A 19,078-nucleotide genomic window follows, 5' to 3' on the forward strand; every position below is an offset into this window, starting at 1 on the left:
TAAGAAGCAAAGTGTGAAGACAACGTCCTTACAGGATGAAGTTGGCCGAAAATTAACTCTGAAGGAAATACAAGCGAAAGAATATCCATTCTTGGACTCTGATGTTACAGCACTTTTTGAAGAACTCCTTGAGTTGAAACTCATTGAGTTACCTGAAATGACGCGGCCAGACGAAGCTGGAAGGACTAATGATCCGAATTATTGCAAGTATCATCGGTTGATTGGCCACCCTATTGAAAAGTGTTTTGTCTTTAAGGAGAAAGTCATGGACTTGGCCGCTGAAGGAAATATCTTGCTTAAGGATGAGAAAGACAGTTCGAATCAAGTCTCTTTCATTTTTGGTTCATTTGATCCCATTTTCCTTTGCAATTTTGTCAAAGTATATGAATGTGATGGCATCCAAACTGCATCATCACCAAATATGATTAAATTTGGTGACTTTGAACCTATCGATGTGAGCAAACCATTGCTTCTCCCTATAGTGTATAAACTAATAGTGGAGAAAAGATCTCAAAAGGAAGGTGAATCACGTGATGATCAAACTGATGATAAAGGTTGGATTCTTGTGACTCGATGGAGACGCTGCAAGACAAATTCACAAAGGGAATCAAATAAGCAGTTGACTAGGCAAAAAATGGTGAAAAGACCCAAGAAGAAAATGATAAAGAAGAATTGTACAAAAGCAAAAATGGTGGAGAATCACTATCAAAGGCTACGTCGTCCAGTGACATTGAATGAATTTCTGTCAAGCTTGTTACACCCACAAGCTTCCTGTGAATATATCAAGGCCTCATGTTGTAATATAGATGAATAAGAGACAAAGAAGGAAGATCCATCATTGTTGCCACCTCCCTTGCCTGAAAAACTCACTGAGAATTCTGAAGAAGCGGACATTTGAGATGCAAAAATCAAACTTACTAGTGATGATCTTTTGCTTGGTGAAACACACCATAATCATCCCCTATTCATGGTTGGCTTTGTGCGAGAACAGAGAATGAGTAGAATCTTGATCGATGATGGATTTGGCATCAATATTCTCCCAATCTGTACTGTCAAAGAGCTTGGCATACCTATGGATGAACTATGTGAAAGTTGTTTGATGATTCAAGGGTTCAATCAAGGGGGCAAAGAGCTATAAGGGCTATCAAATTGGAAATAAATATGGGAGATTTGCATTTGAGTGCATGGATGCACGTGATCGATGCAAAGACCTCATATAATATATTTTTAGGAAGGCCATGGATACATGAGAACAAAGTGGTTTCATCCACCTACTATCAGTGCTTGAAGTACTGTGAAGATGGGGTCGAAAAGAAGATAGTTGCCGATGATAAGCCCTTTACCGAGGCTGAATCATACTTTGCCGATGCGAAATTCTACTTAAAGAATTATATCTCAAGGGAGGTTAAGGTTAATGACGTGACGCCAACCAAAAGTGTTGCAAAGAAGGTTGATGTCTCAACTAGCAAGGCAAAGATTACGGTTGAAAAAGATCATGTGCTTTATGATAAGAACAAGATGAATGAGGCATCTTCAAGTAAGAAAGTGATTCTTGTTCTTCGCTATGTTCCAAAGGAAAGGAAGGTTAAAGATCCATCTTTTGAACTACAAGATAATGTGTTAGGTGACTTGGCCCTTCATATCAAGTGAATTGATGCAATTAAGTCGTCTACAAAGTTGCTTAAAGGGTTTGTCAAATCATCAAACCACAATTCGCTTCTAAATCTAGCACTTCCCGCAAAGCGCACATATGAGGGCTTTGACCCAAACGCCTACAAGTTGTTAGCAAAAGCTGGATTTGATCCCAATGAACCATCCAAGTTGGGAAAGCTCCCGCCTGAAGCTTCAAACCCTGCTCAAAAGATGATGATGGAGAAAGGGTACCCACTGAAGCAATCACATGAAGGATTGGGTTACAAACAACCCCCGCCAATCAGTATCTCCATTAAAAGGGCAAGTTGTAACTATATTACTGCTAAAAAAGTGTCTACGATGCTTAATAAGAAACCTTCTGTGTTTGATCGACTTGCAAAACCAAGGACCTCAGTCTTTGATAGGTTGGGACCACTGAAGAAGGAGAACAAGCGTCATGTAAGTGATAGAAGGATTGGAGCACCTATCTTCGCTAAAAAGGAGATTTTGACCATAGATTGCCCAAGCCTGATTCCTTCTATAATGAGGCGAGAGACCAAACTTGTAGTTTCATGCGGAGAGGTCCTCAAAGCAAAGGCTCATACTATAGTTCACACTAAAGAACGGGAGGAAGATGAAGAAAGTGTGGGGTCATCATATCATATCACCATTCATGATGAGCAAAATGCTTCATCTTATATGGAAGTCGAGAAAAAGTGCCTTGATATTCATGTATGTAATCACATATCTTTCAATGATGGTGATCCTCAAGAGGATGAAGGCACTAAAGATGCACCACCTGAGCTTGAAGAAGGGGTAAAGACAACGGTTGATGCACTAAAAAAAGTCAATCTCGGAGTAGTTGAAGATCCAAAGCCCACATATGTAAGTGCCTCTCTAAATGGTGATGAAGAGAAAAAATATATTGAGCTACTTAAGGAGTTTAAAGACATATTTGCTTGGAGCTACAAAGAAATGCCAGGTTTAGACCCCAAGGTGGTTGTTCATTAACTTGCTGTCAGACGAGGTGCTCGTCCTGTGAAGCAAGCACAACGTCGCTTCAGACCTGAACTAGTTCCCTTGATTGAAATCGAAGTTAACAAGCTTATTGAGGCTGGTTTTGTTCGTGAAGTTAAACATCCTACATGGATTTCAAGCATCGTCCCTGTAAGAATGAAGAATGGCCAAATCCGAGTTTGTGTTGACTTTAGGGACCTAAATAATGCTTATCCTAAGGATGAATTTCCTCTTCCTATCCCTGATCTCATAATTGATGCAACGACTGGATACGAGGTGATATTTTTCATGGATGGTTCATCAGAATATAATCAAATTTTCATGGCACCGAAGGATGAAGAACTTACTACCTTTCGCACCCCTAAAGGTATATACTGCTGCAAGGTAATGCCTTTTAGTTTGAAGGATGCTGGTGCTACATATCAATGTGCCATGCAAAATATTTTTGATGACATGCTTCATAAAAACGTGGAGTATTATGTTGACGACTTGGTGGGAAAGTCAAGGAAGAAAGATAATCACTTGCAATATTTGAGGATGGTATTTGAACGGCTTCGGAGATACCAACTCAGAATGAATCCGTTGAAGTGCGCCTTTGGAGTTACTTCTAGGAAGTTCCTCGATTTTATTGTTCGACACCGAGGTATCGAAATTGATCAAGCTAAGGTGGATGCTATCTTGAAAATGCCCGAGCCTAAGGATATTCATGAGTTAAAAAGCTTACAAGGTAAGTTGGCATATCTTAGAAGATTTATTTTGAATCTGGCTGGAAGATGCCAACCATTTAGTCGCCTCATGAAGAAAGGGGTTCCTTTTGAATGGGACCAAGCTTGCAGAAATGCTTTTGAAAGCATTAAGTCTTATTTGATGAAACCTCCAATACCGGCAGCCCCAATACCTGGAAAGCCATTAATATTATACATTTCAGCACAGGAAAGGTCAATAGGAGCACTTCTAGCTCAAGGAAACAATGAAGGCAAAGAAAACGCAATTTATTACTTGAGTAGGATGATGACGCCAAATGAGCTCAAGTATTCACCTATTGAGAAGTTATGTTTGGCACTTGTCTTCTCCATTCAGAAGCTGAAGCATTACTTCCAAGCTCACGTTGTGCAACTCGTCTCAAGAGCGAATCCTATCAAGTTTGTCATGTCTAAACCAGTCCTAAGTGATCGATTAGCGAGGTGGTACCTCCAATTTCAACAATTTAAAATTGTGTATGTTCCTCAAAATGCGGTAAAAGGACAAGCATTAGCAGACTTCCTAGTTGACCATCCAATTCCAGATGATTGGGAGTTGTCTGATGAATTGCCTGATGAAGATGCAATGGTTATTGAAATTCAACCTCCTTGGAAGATGTATTTTGATGGCGTTGCACATCGTGAAGGAGCTGGCGCTGGAATAGTGTTTATCACTTCTCAAGGAGAAGTTTTTCCATATTCTTTCACTCGGACACAATGGTGCTCCAATAATGTTGCTGAATATCAAGCGCTCATACTTGGGCTTGAAATGGTTGTGGATATCAAACAATTGCAACTATAAGTTTTTGGAGACTCCAAGTTAGTGATCAATGAGATTTTGGGTAGCTATGAGGTCAAGAAGCCAGAGTTGGTGCCATATCACAAATATGCTCAAAGATTGGTAAGTTGGCTTGGAGAGGTAACTATTCAACACGTGCCGAGAAAGGAAAATAAGAGAGTTGATGCATTAGCAGCCTTAGATTCTACATTATCTTTTCCTGATCAAACACAAGTCGTTGTTTGTCGAAGATGGGTAGTTCCTCCACCAAATGACTATGAGGAAAAAGAAAGCGAATTTGAGCATCTTGCTTCTGTTCTTGAGGTTGAAATAAAAGATTGGCGACAACCATTAATCGATTATCTTTGTTATGGGATATTGCCAGAAAATCCCCGAAGGAAGACAGAAATCCGAAGGAGAGCCCCTCGTTTTTCTTTATTACAAGAATACACTCTATAGACGATCATTTGATAGAGTGCTCTTATGTTGTTTGGGGACTGATGAATCCCTTCAAGCCCTGCAAGAAGCACACTCTGGAGTATGTGGTGCGCATCAATCTGGGCCAAAACTTCATTTTCACATAAAAAGAAGGGGGTATTATTGGCCAACCATGGTAAAAAATTGTTTAGATTACGCTCGAAGGTGTAAAGCTTGCCAATTCCATGCTAACTTCATACATCAACCACCTGAAGTATTACACCCAACCGTTGCTTCTTGGCCATTTGATGCTTGGGGTTTGGATGTTGTTGGTCCATTGCCAAAGTCTTCTGGTGGACATCTATATATTTTGGCCGCGACTGATTACTTCTCGAAGTGGGCTGAAGCTGTTTCTCTTAAGGAAGTAAAGAAGGAAAATGTGGCTAACTTCATCCGAGTCAATATTATCTATCACTTTGGCATTCCTCGATATATATTGACGGAAAATGGTAAGACATTTGATAACAAGTTGATGAATAAGATCTGTGATCTTTTTGGCTTCAAGCAACGCAATTCCTCCATGTATTATGTTGCTGCCAATGGACTTGCTGAAGCATTTAACAAGACACTCTGCAACATATTGAAAAATATTGTCTCTTAAGTCTAAGAGAGATTGGCATGAGAGAATGGAAGAAGCTCTTTGGGCATACAGGACCACATATCGCACACCAACGTAAGTGACTCCTTATTCACTTATTTATGGAGTTGAAGTAGTCCTTCCACCTTAGCGTCAAATCTCGTTGTTATGGCTTGCCATTCAAGAAGGACTCGTTGATGAAGAAAATGCTCGGTTACGCCTTGAAGAATTGGAAGCTCTTGATGAAAAGAGGCTAGAAGCTCAACAAAGCCTTGAATGTTATCAAGCTCGCATGTCTCGATCTTTTAACAAAAGGGTGCGCCTTAGATCTTTCCAAGTGGGTGACCAAGTTCTTGTGGTCAAAAGTTCTATTATTACCTCTCGTCGATCTGGGGCAAATTCTTTGCTAAATGGGATGGACCATATGTTGTACAAGAGGTATACTCAAGTGGCGCTTACAAGATAGTTGACTGGGAAGGTTTGCGGATTGGCCCCATCAATGGAAAATTCATGATGAGATACTATCCTTGAAGAAAACAAATATGCTCCCTAACGCATGAGTATAAACTGCATGTTACTCCTGGCCCACAAGAGTATAAAATATGCACGGTCTAAAAAAAGTCAGCTAGGTTGAAAACCTCGAAAGAGGCGGCCTAGGCAAAAGTTAGGACATTAAAAAAAACTCGCCCATTTCGAACTACAGAATAACTTGATCCTCTTCACCGAGGTACGTAGGCAGATTGGAGTTTTATTCTAAGTTTGGTCATATGAGTTCAAAAATACATATTACCCAAGGCATTATTCAAATGATGCATGATGAGATATAATTCACTTGATTGACACTTGAAAATTAGGTGTACATGTATTCTTTCATTAAACTCTCTGTCTTATCTTGATGGCTCAATGGGGGAAAATCCTCCATGTCAAATTGAGGTCTTTGATGGAATGATTGTAGTTTCTTTATAAGAGGATAAATATTCAAGTTAAAGGCTCCAATTCTAAGTCAAGTTGATTTTGTCAAGTCTATTACATTATCAATTTAAAGTATTCAAGCCCGCTAGGTCTTAAAGTTGCAGTATTCAAGTCCGCTAAGTCTTCAAATCCATAAAGTATTAAAAAAACTCACTTATTATAAACTGCACAATGACTTGATCCTCTTCACCGAGATTGGTATCTTCGAGACAATTATAGTCTTTAGCATGCTGCAAAGTTTTCAAAACCGTCAAGTCTTTGAGCTGAATTCTTCAAGTTTGCTAAGTCGTCAAGTTGAATTCTTCATATTTTCAATATCATTGATTTGAAGTCTCTAGCATGCTAAATATTCAAGTTGAAGTTGAGTTAAATTCTTCTAGTCCACTACGTCTTCAACTATCCAAGGCTGCCACGTCTTCAAGTTGAATTCTTCAAAGTGGCTACATCTTCAAGTTTAACTCTTATACTTTAACCTTCAAGTTGAATTCTTAAAATCTACCTAAATCTTCGAGTTGAAGTCTTCAAGTCCACCAAGTCTTCTAAATTTTTCAAACCTGCTAAGTGATGATGAGACCTTCGAATTCGGTAAATTTTCAAGTTAAAGTCTTCAATTTTGGGAAATCCTCAAATTGAGTCATCAAATTAAAGTCTTCAGATTCACCAAGTCAAGTTGAGGCCTTCGAATTCACCAAAAGTTGAAGTCTTCAATTCTGCAAAATTTTAAGTTGAATCATCAAGTTAAAGTCTTCAAATTCACTAAGTCTTCAAGTCGAAGTCTTCAAATCTGTCAAGTCTTCAAGTAGAAGCCTCCAAGTCTGCCATTTCTTCAAGTTGAAATCTGCAAATTAAATTCTCCTGAGCACCAAGTCTTTAATTGAAAGCCAATAAGTAGCCCCCATAATAGTCTTAAAGTCTTCAAATTGGCATAGCCTTCAATTCTTTAGTTGGAAGATTCAATATATCTCCAAGTGTATGAAAAAAGATTCTTCGACTATGAGGTTATCTTTACTAAAGTGGTATCTTTGGAAGTGATTTCTTTTTCTACTTGTAAAAAAAAAGGAGAAATATATCTATATAAAAGATATCATAAAATTACCTATGAAGATTGAAATTGAAGAGATATTCTTGGTTGGTCAGTTTTTTTCATGCTTTATACAATCTTTGATTTATGCATCTCGAAATGAGGACGAGCTTTCGTTCCTTTGCATCAAAGGTCAAATCTTTTGGCGGTAAAGTAAAATCTGCATGTTAGACTCTATCATGATCTTTGCTGGTCTTCGTCTTGGATAAAATATAGTCTTCCACTTAGATGGTGTAATGGTATTCACCTTAGATAAAGTAAAAGTTTTGGCTTAAACGGTGTAATGGTCTATGCCTCAGATAAAATGAAGTTAAATCTTCAAACAAGATAAAGTCTTTAGCTTAGACAGTATAATGGCCTTTGCTTCAGACAAAATAATTTTTTTTGGCTCAGGCGGTGTAATAATCTTTACCTCAGATAAAGTAAAGTCCTTGGCTTAGACGGTATAATGGTCTTCGTCTCAAATAAAGTAAAGTCAAATCTGTAAATAAAGTAATATCTTTGGCTCAGATGGTGTAATGGTGTTCATCTTAGACAAAGTAAATTTTGGCTCAGATCACCTCATATAAAGTAAAAATTTTGGCTCAGACGGTGTAATGGTCTTCGTCTCAGAAAAAGTAAAGTCAAATCTTCAAAAAAAAAGATTTTTGGCTCAGACGGTGTAATGATCTTCACCTCAGACAAAGTAAACTCTTTGGCTCATACGGTATAATAATCTTCGCCTCAGATAAAGTAAAGTCAAATCTTCAAACAAAAAAAAGATCTTTGGCTTAGACGGTATAATGGTCTTGATCTCAGATAAAGTAAAACTTCGGCTTAAACGGCGTAATCATCTTCGGCTCAAAAAAAAAGTCTTCTACTTGAGACAGTGTAAAGTCTTCGTCATGTTCAAAGTAATACCATCTTGTATAAGGTAATACTTTACAAACATGAGCAATTATTCAGGCGGATAAACTCTAATCGCTTCAAATTTTCTACTCTCTTGAACTCTACGAGAATGAAAAAAAGAAGAATGTCCAAGATAGTGGAAAGAAAAGAAGTTGTCAGTTGTAGTTACAAAGTAGATGATATCCAAAATGGCCCAACTCCTCATCACTAGTCTAATCAAAATAAGAAAATGGAAAGCATAAAGATTAAACGAAGAAGAGAAGTTAGCGAAGGATGGAGTTGGATCGTGAAACCGAATTCATATTGACTAAGGCAACTCCAAAGGCAAATAAAGCTCTATATCTTCCAAGTTGTAGCAAAACTTTTTGGATTACATAGCTAGTTTCACTAGTTGGAGACAAAATTGCTTGACTATTTAAAATAAAATACTTATGGACCCTTGACTAAGCCAAGATAATCAAGCAAGTGTAATATTCCATACAAAGAAATTGGTTCAGACCATTAAAGGGGTTTTTGAAAATAAATTACTAGCAACAGATCAAAGGAGATAAATGATGCTCATCTTTTATTCTTACTAGCATGGTTCTTAAGAATTGTATAGCAAATCACATAAATGATTGAAAACATTACAGATTGTTTGTGTGCATAAAATAGAAGAAAAAGGGGAGTAGCTGCATGGAATAAGAACCTCAACAACAACAACAATAAAAGGAAGAAGAAAAAAAGACGAACATTACCTGAGAAGAGCCGTGTCGAGACTGCCTTTGGTTATAAACCATGATGCAGAAAATATATGTTGCTTAGTGTTTGTATTTATAGACGTGGATTCAATAGAGACCCAACGAGTTGATCTCCTTAAAATAAAGATTTGAGTTTATCAGATTGGACACTGTTGAGAGAATTACAGTCTGATTGAAATTCAAAGACTCTGGAATCTATCTGTGCGAGTCCATTCAAATTCAAATTCCATGGAATTAGGCATCAATTTGGAAGATAGTTACGTGGAGTTGGATGTGTTAATAAGATGAATTCGACTTCTTTTTCTTAGCCTTCTAAAAATTAAGTTAAAAAAATAGCTAAAATCATCAGATACTTTCACGTGGGGCCAAATATGTATTGACCTTAAATGAGGCTTTAAATCTTGAAACAAGACTACTAATCCTTTGATTATATAATCAATCAAACTATCTGAAAGCAATTGCAAGAAGACAATTAAAGTCTTTTGTCTTACTTCAAGGCTAATCTTTGAGGATTAACAAGCTTATACCTCGACTAGCCTTGAAGTAGGGGGCATTTATAAGCATTTAAATTTTATCGGGTTTAAATCCATAAAATAATTTGAACCATATTAAACTCAAAATACTAGTCCAAATAAATATTGTGGCTAGTAAATTAGGTTAATTATTTAAATTCAATATATATGTATTGGGCTAGTCCATCTAAATGGACTACAAATTAAATGATAAGCACACTTCATTAGCCCAAGGTCCAAATGGTTATTAGCCCATCTTAAAGTAGGCTCATGCCACATTTCAAGTGATGTGGCGATCCAAGACAAATAAACGAGCCAACAAAATCATGCCACGTGTCAAATGATGTGGCAATCCAAATCAAATAAATGAACCAAGGAAATCGTGCCACATGTCAAGAAGGGTGGCAATCCAAGTCAAATCAACAACCAATAGAGTTGTGCCAAGTGTCTAGATGGTATTAGTCCGTTCAAACGGACCAATCAAATTGCAGAGCCACACCACTCCCTGCAACTATAAATAGAGGTCTTCATACAGTTAGAAGACACCAGAAGTGATAACAAGACGCAAGCAGAGAGCTCGTGGATCAAACATCACAGATTTCTCTACAAGCTACAAGTTCAAGCACTCAAGCTACAAGTTCAAGCACTCAAGCTACAAGTTCAAGTTCAAGATCAAGAACGAAGCCAAATCAAATACCAAGGCGTTCAAGATCAAATTACTTGTTCGTGATCAAATCCAAATTCAAGCTCAAGAAAGAGATTCAAGACCAAGCTTTACAAGCCCTTGAATCAAAATTAAAATCAAGCTTATCAAGATAGTTTACATTCTTGAAGAATCAGAGGAATACCATAGAGATTGTAACACTCAACATTTACTGAAATCAAATACTACATTTGTTGCGCAATTTTTCAGTCTTGATTATTTATTTTTCTCGAGGCGCGAAAATTTGTTGTTACAAGTAGTGTGACCCTTTTACATAAATGTGAAACACGTGACTTTCAAGATGTTAGTTTAGAAATTCATAGTCAAGAAGCAAGGTCTACTCATCAACATTGTCGTCTTACATCTATCTATATTATACTATATTATAAGCATGAAGATCAAAAGTTGAATGTGAAAGACTAAAATAACCCTATATTATTATTAGACTTTTATGCCCTTAAAAGTTATTTTAATAATACCTTCAATATTAATAACGAAAGTTAGTTTTGTAACATTAAATTTGACTTGAGGATTATCAAAGAATTTAGTATGGTCCATGTATCTAAATTTTTCACTTTACAAAGTTAAGCTCTTTAACTTCACCGTATAATAATTTTTTTGAGCTAATATTTACAGTTCTTAAAAAATCAAATAAGTTTTTTGAGCTAACATTTTATCTTCTCATTTTATTTTTCTTAGCTTAAATATTTAGATTGTTACTAGAAATGATTTCTAAGCGTAATCTTTTTCTTATTAATACAATCATTATTCAAAGTGTTTTACCATTCATGTACAAGACGATATAATTTTTTACTAATTATATGGGATAGACGCGCAACGCACGTGCCCAAGGACTAGTTATTATAAAAGTGAGAACCCTTTAACTGAAAAAATAAATTACTAAAATGTCCTAAATAGTCTAATTACCCTTTTTATAAAAACTAAAAAGATAAAGCTTGCCCACGGCCCCCAACCAAAGGTTCATACCCTTTCACTAATGATCACAAGTTCACAACCATTCCAAAGTTTCACTAAGGGTTCCGATTTTTAGTTTCTAATCCGTGATGCCTTTTCAAATAGGAAGAGAAACATTGTTGCTTAGATTTTTAAAATGAGAACAAAGACTTAATTATTGTTTCTCGCCTTTTCACTCTGTATTTACTTTGGACGGGATTGTCTTGAAACCAAATGATCATATTTAACTCATTATTTTTCTTATTCATTCTGGTATGCTTTTGGTTAGACACTATATCTAATGTTTTTCAGTTACACTACTTATTTATTTTGAAAGGTAGAAATAATAAACATATTGCGCTACTACTATAATTATTATTATTTTAATAATATTTAAGTAATCTAAATACTCAACTTATAAAAATATTAAACAATTAAGGAAGAAAAAGAATTGGTGTCCTTCCTCGGAAAGTTGTGTCTTTCCAATTGTGTAACTAATTTTTCCTTCAAAATTAGTTTAATCGTCGACTGCCTTGAGGACTTTGTAACCAAAGCTTGTTTAAAAAAGCACGAAAAAAAAATATTGTCTGTAAAAGGCTTCTGTCATTGGTAATATTAAATGAAATTCTCTTTGATTTGGGTAAATGGTGGAGGGATTTGAGACGTGAAGATCATTAATTCCGTTGGAAAAAAAAGGATTTAAGACGTCAGAAACCAACAGTTTAAGAAACAAATCGTCACTTGATAAAATAAATGTTCACTTCCCATTCATTCTTTTGATGCCTTCCTATAAAATTATCCATCAAATTATTTATTTGGTGACACCGGGATACCAACAAAAGTAATAATAATCATATAATTTAAGAGTTAAGACTCCTATCAATTGTTGGGGTTCCAAACCCGAATCAATCCCACACAGACGAAAACATTTTAAATTAACCATCTCCTATCACTATATAAGCGATTACGTTGCCTCATTGTTTAAAAAATGCACGCACCCAATATCTTTCTTTCACGTGTAAGTATGGACAGAACTTATTTCTTTTCTTTTATTCCTTAGCTTGTTGCCGTGTTGTTTTACCTCCGAATCATGTTGCTTGTGTTGTGACTTATTGATTTGCTGAATTACTTTTGTTGTTGTATGTCGTTGATAAAGATAAAAAGGTGCAAATTATTCATTTTTGTAAAATATTAGTAACTTTGCATTATTTTTTATTATTATTGGCCACGTTTCATATATGATAAATGGAAGAACCTTCATTGATTGGTATCTATTGAAGTATGATCGTGTTTTTTTCCTTGCTTATGTTTGTTTAGTTTTAGTATCCATAGATTACTTCCATATTAATAAGTTTATGGTTTAATTTCTTTTCGTGATCTACCTTGGATATTACAACAGAGAGATGAATACCATCTCTGCATTGTTTTTCGTTAATGCATTTTATCACGTGAAGGAAAGAGATATCAAAATTATCGTGTAGTATTAAATATGTTTATAAATAAAAAGATACAAATTGAAAAAAGGTAATGCAAATGCTATAAACTTAAGAAAGATATATGTCCAACTCTCATGATTTACAAAAGTGTGTATACGGTCGAAATAGGTTTCGGCCTTAGCACGTCCGATCGAGTTCAAACGATGATTTATCAAAGTGAGATCCCGAAGGTGGAGCAAACTATCCTCGAACCTGGGGAGGCCGATCCGTATCAAGTTCGATATCATTACCAAGCTCGAATCAAAATCTACCATGCTGACAATCCAGAAACCAACCGACATTGACCTCGAATCAATTCGAGGGCAACCAAGATCATGAGTTCGAGCCGAAATCAAGCTCAAACCAAAATCGAGGGTTCTAAGCAAGATCGAGCTCACAGACAAAAGCCGTTTCAATCCCACTAGAGAGAATCTTGGCAGAAATTATGAAAAAGCTGACTTATCATGGGTCTCTCACTGAATGTTTATTTTATTATGCTTAGAGCCAAATCCCTCCACTATAAAAGGGCTTGGCTACTATTTCTGTAAGACAAGTTTTTCCAAGGCTTACATTGTAATAAAAGGGCTATATTCTTCTACAGAAAAGAACCGTTCTTTCAGATTTCTTAGATTGATTCTATTTATTGAATCCTGAGATTCATTGTTCCTCATAACCTTATCTATTTTAGCATTCTCCCCAATCTATATTTACACTTTTTTATTTATCATTGTATTTTGTGTTAAGTTGCGCCACATATCCTCGGAACTACGTATAAATTCAACTCTATCCATTTTTCGGGTAAACAGTTTGGCGCTCACCGTGGGGCCGAGGATAACAGTGGTCATTTGATACAAATCTGAAAAAACACGCCATTGTACTTTGCACTTATTTCCGAAAATATCTTGAATTTCGGATCAGCTACGAATAACCACCAATCAAATGGCTTCACCGATCGATTACGAAACCGGCCTTCAAGATGAAACCAACAACTTGGCACCCGGGGTCGGAAGGCCAACTAACGATAGCTTGGCACCCGAGGCTCGAATCGAAGTACCCGAAATTCGAGCCGTAATACCATTGGATGTCAATTCACAAATAGCTTTGGAGGCGAACCAGCGTTCCGAACCGGAAAGAAGCATTCAGGGCGGTACTCGATCCGTAGCCCGAGACACCCAAAACGCGGAAAAAATCGGGGCCAGCTTACGTATGATCTTCAAAATGCTACAAGCCCAACAAGTAGCGATAGCTCAGCTACAGAACCAAACTCGCGCACAAAACATGCCGGATTCCAATCCACTTCGAGAAGTCACCACCAGAACAGAGCCCGCCATAGTGAAATCTAACGAGCAAGAATCGGGAACTACTCCCGAAATTACTAAATTGCTCGAGGAACTCACAAAACGAGTCGAAGCCAATGACAAGAGAGTGGAAACGTACAATGCTAGGGTCGATCAAATCCCGGGGGCTCCACTAATGATAAAAGGGGCTTGATTTGAAAAAATTCATACAAAAGCTTTTTTCGTCGAGTGCGGCACCGAAGCCAATCCCCAAAAAATTCTGTATGCCCGAAATTCCCAAATATAACGGTACGACCGATCCTAACGAACATGTCACCTCTTACACATGTGCTATAAAAGGCAACGATTTGGAGGACGATGAGATCGAATCCGTGTTGTTGAAAACGTTCGGGGAGACCCTTTCGAAGGGAGCGATGATCTGGTATCACAATTTACCGCCGAATTCCATCGATTCTTTTGCCATGTTAGCAGATTCGTTCGTAAAAGCACATGATGGTGCCATAAAAGTTGCAACAAGGAAATCATACCTCTTCAAAGTAAAGCAAAGGCAGGATGAAATGCTGAGGGAATTAGTATCTCGATTTCAAATGGAATGCATGGAATTACCCTCGGTCGCGGACGATTGGGCCGTACAAGCTTTCACCCAAGGGTTGAACGAGCTAAGTTCGACAGCATCACATCGGCTGAAACAAAATTTGATCCAGTATCCAGCGATAACTTAGGCAGACATACACAACCGATATCAATCGAAAATTAGGGTCGAGGATGATTAGTTGGGAGTTCCGTACGGACCCGTTCATCAGAACAGGACATTTACTAAAAACCAAAAAGAGATCGACAGAGAATGAAGGTCGAACAGAGACCGATATCGACCATACGTCGCGGATCGGGTGAACAACAGTTCAGCACGCAATGCAGTTCGTAACAATCGAAGGATTGATCGAGGACAAAATTCTCGGGGGCTTATGAGTAAGAACGACTTCGATAAATATGCCGATCCTATAGAAGCACCTCGATTATCGGAATATAACTTCAGCGTTGGTGCATCCGCTCTCGTGTCAGCCATCGGACGCATCAAAGACACTAAATGGCCTCGACCCATGCAGACCGATCCTGCCCGAAGAAATCCCAATCAAACGTGTGAATATCATGGTACCCATGGCCACAGAACGGAAGATTGTAAGCAACTAAGGGAGGAAATAGCTCGCTTGTTTAACAAAGGGCACCTTCGGGAATTTCTAAGTGATAGGGCGAAGAACCATTTTAAAAGCAAGGATTTCAGTAAGCAAAACAAGCAAGAAGAACCGCAGCACGCCATCCATATGATCATCGGAGGCATCGATACCCCTCAGGAACCAGTACTTAAACGCACTAAAACATCGATGGTGAGGGGAAAATGATCTCGGACTCAAGATTACGCACCCATGGGGACTTTGTCCTTTAACGATGAAGATGCAGATAGGGTCATCCAACCTCATAACGATGCACTGGTAATATCCGTACTCATGAATAAAACTAAAATTAAGCGTGTGTTAATCGATCCAGGTAGCTCGGCCAACATCATCCGATTGAAGGTAGTAGAGTAGCTCGGCCTACAGGATCAGATCGTACCCGCAACTCTGGTCCTGAACGGGTTCAACATGGCATGTGAAACCACCAAGGGTGAGATAATCCTGCCAATAAATATGGCCGGGACCATCCAGAAAACAAAGTTTCACGTGATCGAAGGCGATATGAGATATAACGCCCTTTTCAGAAGGCCATGGATCCACAACATGAGAGCTGTTCCTTCGACCCTATACCAGGCCCTCAAATTCCCGACATCGGGAGGTGTCAAAACGATTTATGGAGAACAACCAGCTGCAAAGGAAGTCTTCACCATCGACGAAGCTAAACCAATGTCCTAACTTTCGCCGATAAAAGGATCAGGCCCGGAAGGAGAACGGGACACCAAATAGCAATCACAGACATCGGCTTCGACCTAGCCAGACAACCAGAAAATCAAAGAGGATGATGACCAATGGGTCCCTCGATATTTCGTGATGCCCGATGACTCCGACGCCACCAAATCAACAATCGAGGAGCTAGAGCAAGTCATATTGATCGAGCACTAGCCCGAGCGAAAGGTATACTTGGGAACGGGGTTGAGCCCCGAACTCAGGAAGAAACTCATTCAATTTCTTATCGATAACATCGATTGTTTTGCATGGTCCCATTTAGATATAACAGGGATCCCGCCGGACATAACGATGCATCGGCTAAGTTTGGACCCCAGGTTCAGACCGGTGAAGCAAAAGAGAAGACCCCAGTCAGAGAGAAAGCACACATTCATAAAGGACGAGGTAACCAAACTTCTCAAAATAGGGTCCATTCGGGAGGTGAAATATCCCGAATGGCTAGCCAACGTAGTTGTGGTCCCTAAAAAAGGGAACAAACTTAGAATGTGTGTGGACTATAAGGATTTGAACAAAGCATGCCCCAAAGATTCCTTTCCGCTGCCTAACATCGATCGCATGATTGATGTCACGACCGGCCACGAGACCCTCACTTTTCTCGATGCCTATTCCAGGTATAATCAAATCCAGATGAACCTGGAGGACCAGGAAAAGACTTAGTTTGTCACCAAATATGGAACGTATTGTTATAATGTGATGCCCTTCGGGCTAAAAAACGCAGGGGCTACTTACCAACGCCTAGTAAATAAAATGTTTGAAGAACAAATAGGAAAATCAATGAAAGTTTATATTAATGACATGTTAGTTAAATCCCTGCGCGCAGAGGACCATTTGACCCATTTGCAGGAAACGTTCGAGATTTTAAGGAAATACAACATGAAGCTCAACCCCGAGAAATGTGCTTTCGGGGTCGGTTCGGGCAAGTTCCTCGGCTTCATGGTATCACATCGGGGAATAGAGATTAACCCCGATAAAATCAAGGCCATCGAAGACATCATCGTTATGGACAGTGTGAAGGTCGTACAAAGGCTAACATGTGGGATAGCAGCCTTAAGCCGGTTCATCTCAAGATCATCTGACCGAAGTCACAAGTTTTTCTCTCTACTCAAAAAGAAGAACGATTTTGCTTGGACTCCGGAGTGCCAACAAGTATTAGAGGAACTAAAACGATATCTATCAAGCCCATCACTACTTCACACTCCAAAAACAGACGAAACTTTTTTTGTACTTGGCGGTATCAGGAGTCGCCGTAAGCGGCGTCCTAGTTCGGGAAGAGCAAGGTACGCAATTCCCCGTTTATTATACGAGTCGAACCTTAGGAGAAGTGGAAACTAGATATCCGCTCTTAGAAAAATTGGCGTTTGCACTGATAAACGCCTCAAGAAAGTTAAGGTCGTACTTTCAATGTCATCCCATACGTGTGTTAACTACTTACTCGCTTCATAATATTTTGCACAAACCCGAGTTATCAAGCCGACTGGCCAAATGGGCCGTCGAAATCAGCGGGTACGATATCGAATATCAACCCCACATGACCATCAAGTCTCAAATTTTAGCAGACTTCGTGGCCGATTTCACGCCAACACTCGTACCCGAAGTCGAAATAGAATTATTGAAATCAGGTACATCATCAGGGGTATGGATCCTTTTTACGGACGGGGCTTCGAACGTAAAAGGGTCCGGGCTGGGCATAGTTTTGAAACCACCCACGGGTAGCACTATTAGGCAATCTATTAAAACTGCCAGGTTGACTAATAACGAGGCCGAGTATGAAGCCATGATTGCAGGTCTCGAGCTAGCTAGAAACTTGGGAGCAGAAGTCATTGAAGACAATTGCGACTCCTTGCTGGTGGTGAGTCAAGTGAACAAAACCTTCAAAGTTCGAGAAGGTAGGATGCAGAGGTATTTAGATAAACTACTTGTCACTTTGCACCATTTCAAACAATGGACTTTACGGCATGTACCACGGGAACAGAATAATGAGGCCGTTGCGCTTGCGAATTTGGGGTCGTCGGTCGAGGTAGATGATTCGGGGAATGTTGTTCAACTTTCGAGATCGGTAATCGAAGAAGGTCACGCCGAAATAAATTCTACAAACTTAACCTGGGATTGGAGAAACAAGCATATTGAATACTTGGAGAGCGAAAAACTCCCGTCGGACCCTAAGGATTCCAGAACCCTACGGACTAAAGCTGCTCGATTCACATTGGCTCCGGACGGAACACTGTATCGAAGAACGTTCGATGGACCCTTGGCAGTGTGCTTGGGTCCAGGAGATACCGATTATATCCTACGGGAAGTGCACGAGGGTACTTGCGGGAATCACTCTGGAGCCGACACGTTAGTTTGAAAAATAATCAGAGCAGGGTATTATTGGGTTGATATGGGCAAAGATGCAAAGGAATTTGTTCGTAAATGTGACAAATGTCAAAGGTTAGCACCGATGATCCACCAACCCGGAGAATAACTCCACTCGGTCCTATCCCCATAGCCATTCATGAAATGAGGAATGGATATCGTCGGCCCTCTGCCATCGGCCCTAGGTAAAGCCAAATTCATTTTATTTATCACTGACTATTTTTCTAAATGGGTTGAAGCGCAGGCGTTCGAGAAAATAAGAGAGAAAGAAGTCATAGACTTTATTTGGGAGTCATATGCCGATTTAGGATTCCTGCCGAAATAGTATGCGACAATGGAAAATAATTCGTTGGCAGCAAAGTAACAAGATTCCTCGAAGACCACAAGATAATAAGGATACTATCAACGCCATACCACCCCAGTGGGAATGGGCAGGCCAAATCAACAACTATCGTTCAAAACTTAAAGAAGAGGTTGAACGATGCTAAAGGGAGATGGAGAGAAATCCTGCCCGAAGTCCTTTGGGCATATCGGACAACGTCAAAATCCAGTACGGGGGCGACCCCATTTCCCTTAGTATATGGGTCCGAAGCATTGATACCAGTCGAAGTGGGTGAACCCAGTGCAAGATTTCGATTCGCGATGGAAGAATCAAATAACGAGGCTATGAATACAAGCCTCGAACTATCGGACGAAAGATGAGAAGCTGCTCTCGTCCAATTGGCCGCCCAAAAGCAGCAAATCGAAAGATATTATAATCGAAGAACCAAGCTCCGCCATTTCAAGCCTGGGACTTAGTGTTAAGAAAAATTACCATCAGTACCCGAAATCCGAACGAAGGGAAACTAGGACCGAATTGGGAAGGACCATATCAGGTGCTCGAGACCATCGGGAAGGGACCGTACAGGCTTGGCATTATAA

At 39.0% G+C, this 19,078-nt stretch overlaps 1 protein-coding gene across 1 annotated transcript; it reads left to right on the forward strand.

The window, feature by feature from the left end:
- Window positions 1-967: 967 nt before the first annotated feature.
- Window positions 968-4,191, forward strand: LOC142173674 (uncharacterized). The gene is made up of 4 exons (XM_075239291.1): window positions 968-1,124; window positions 1,232-1,624; window positions 1,730-2,628; window positions 2,677-4,191. The coding sequence occupies exons 1-4, from the start codon at window positions 968-970 to the stop codon at window positions 4,189-4,191; spliced, it is 2,964 nt and encodes a 987-aa protein (XP_075095392.1).
- Window positions 4,192-19,078: the final 14,887 nt, after the last annotated feature.

The sequence above is a fragment of the Nicotiana tabacum genome, chromosome 19 (assembly GCF_000715075.1).
Source record: "Nicotiana tabacum cultivar K326 chromosome 19, ASM71507v2, whole genome shotgun sequence".
Taxonomy (NCBI): domain Eukaryota; kingdom Viridiplantae; phylum Streptophyta; class Magnoliopsida; order Solanales; family Solanaceae; genus Nicotiana; species Nicotiana tabacum.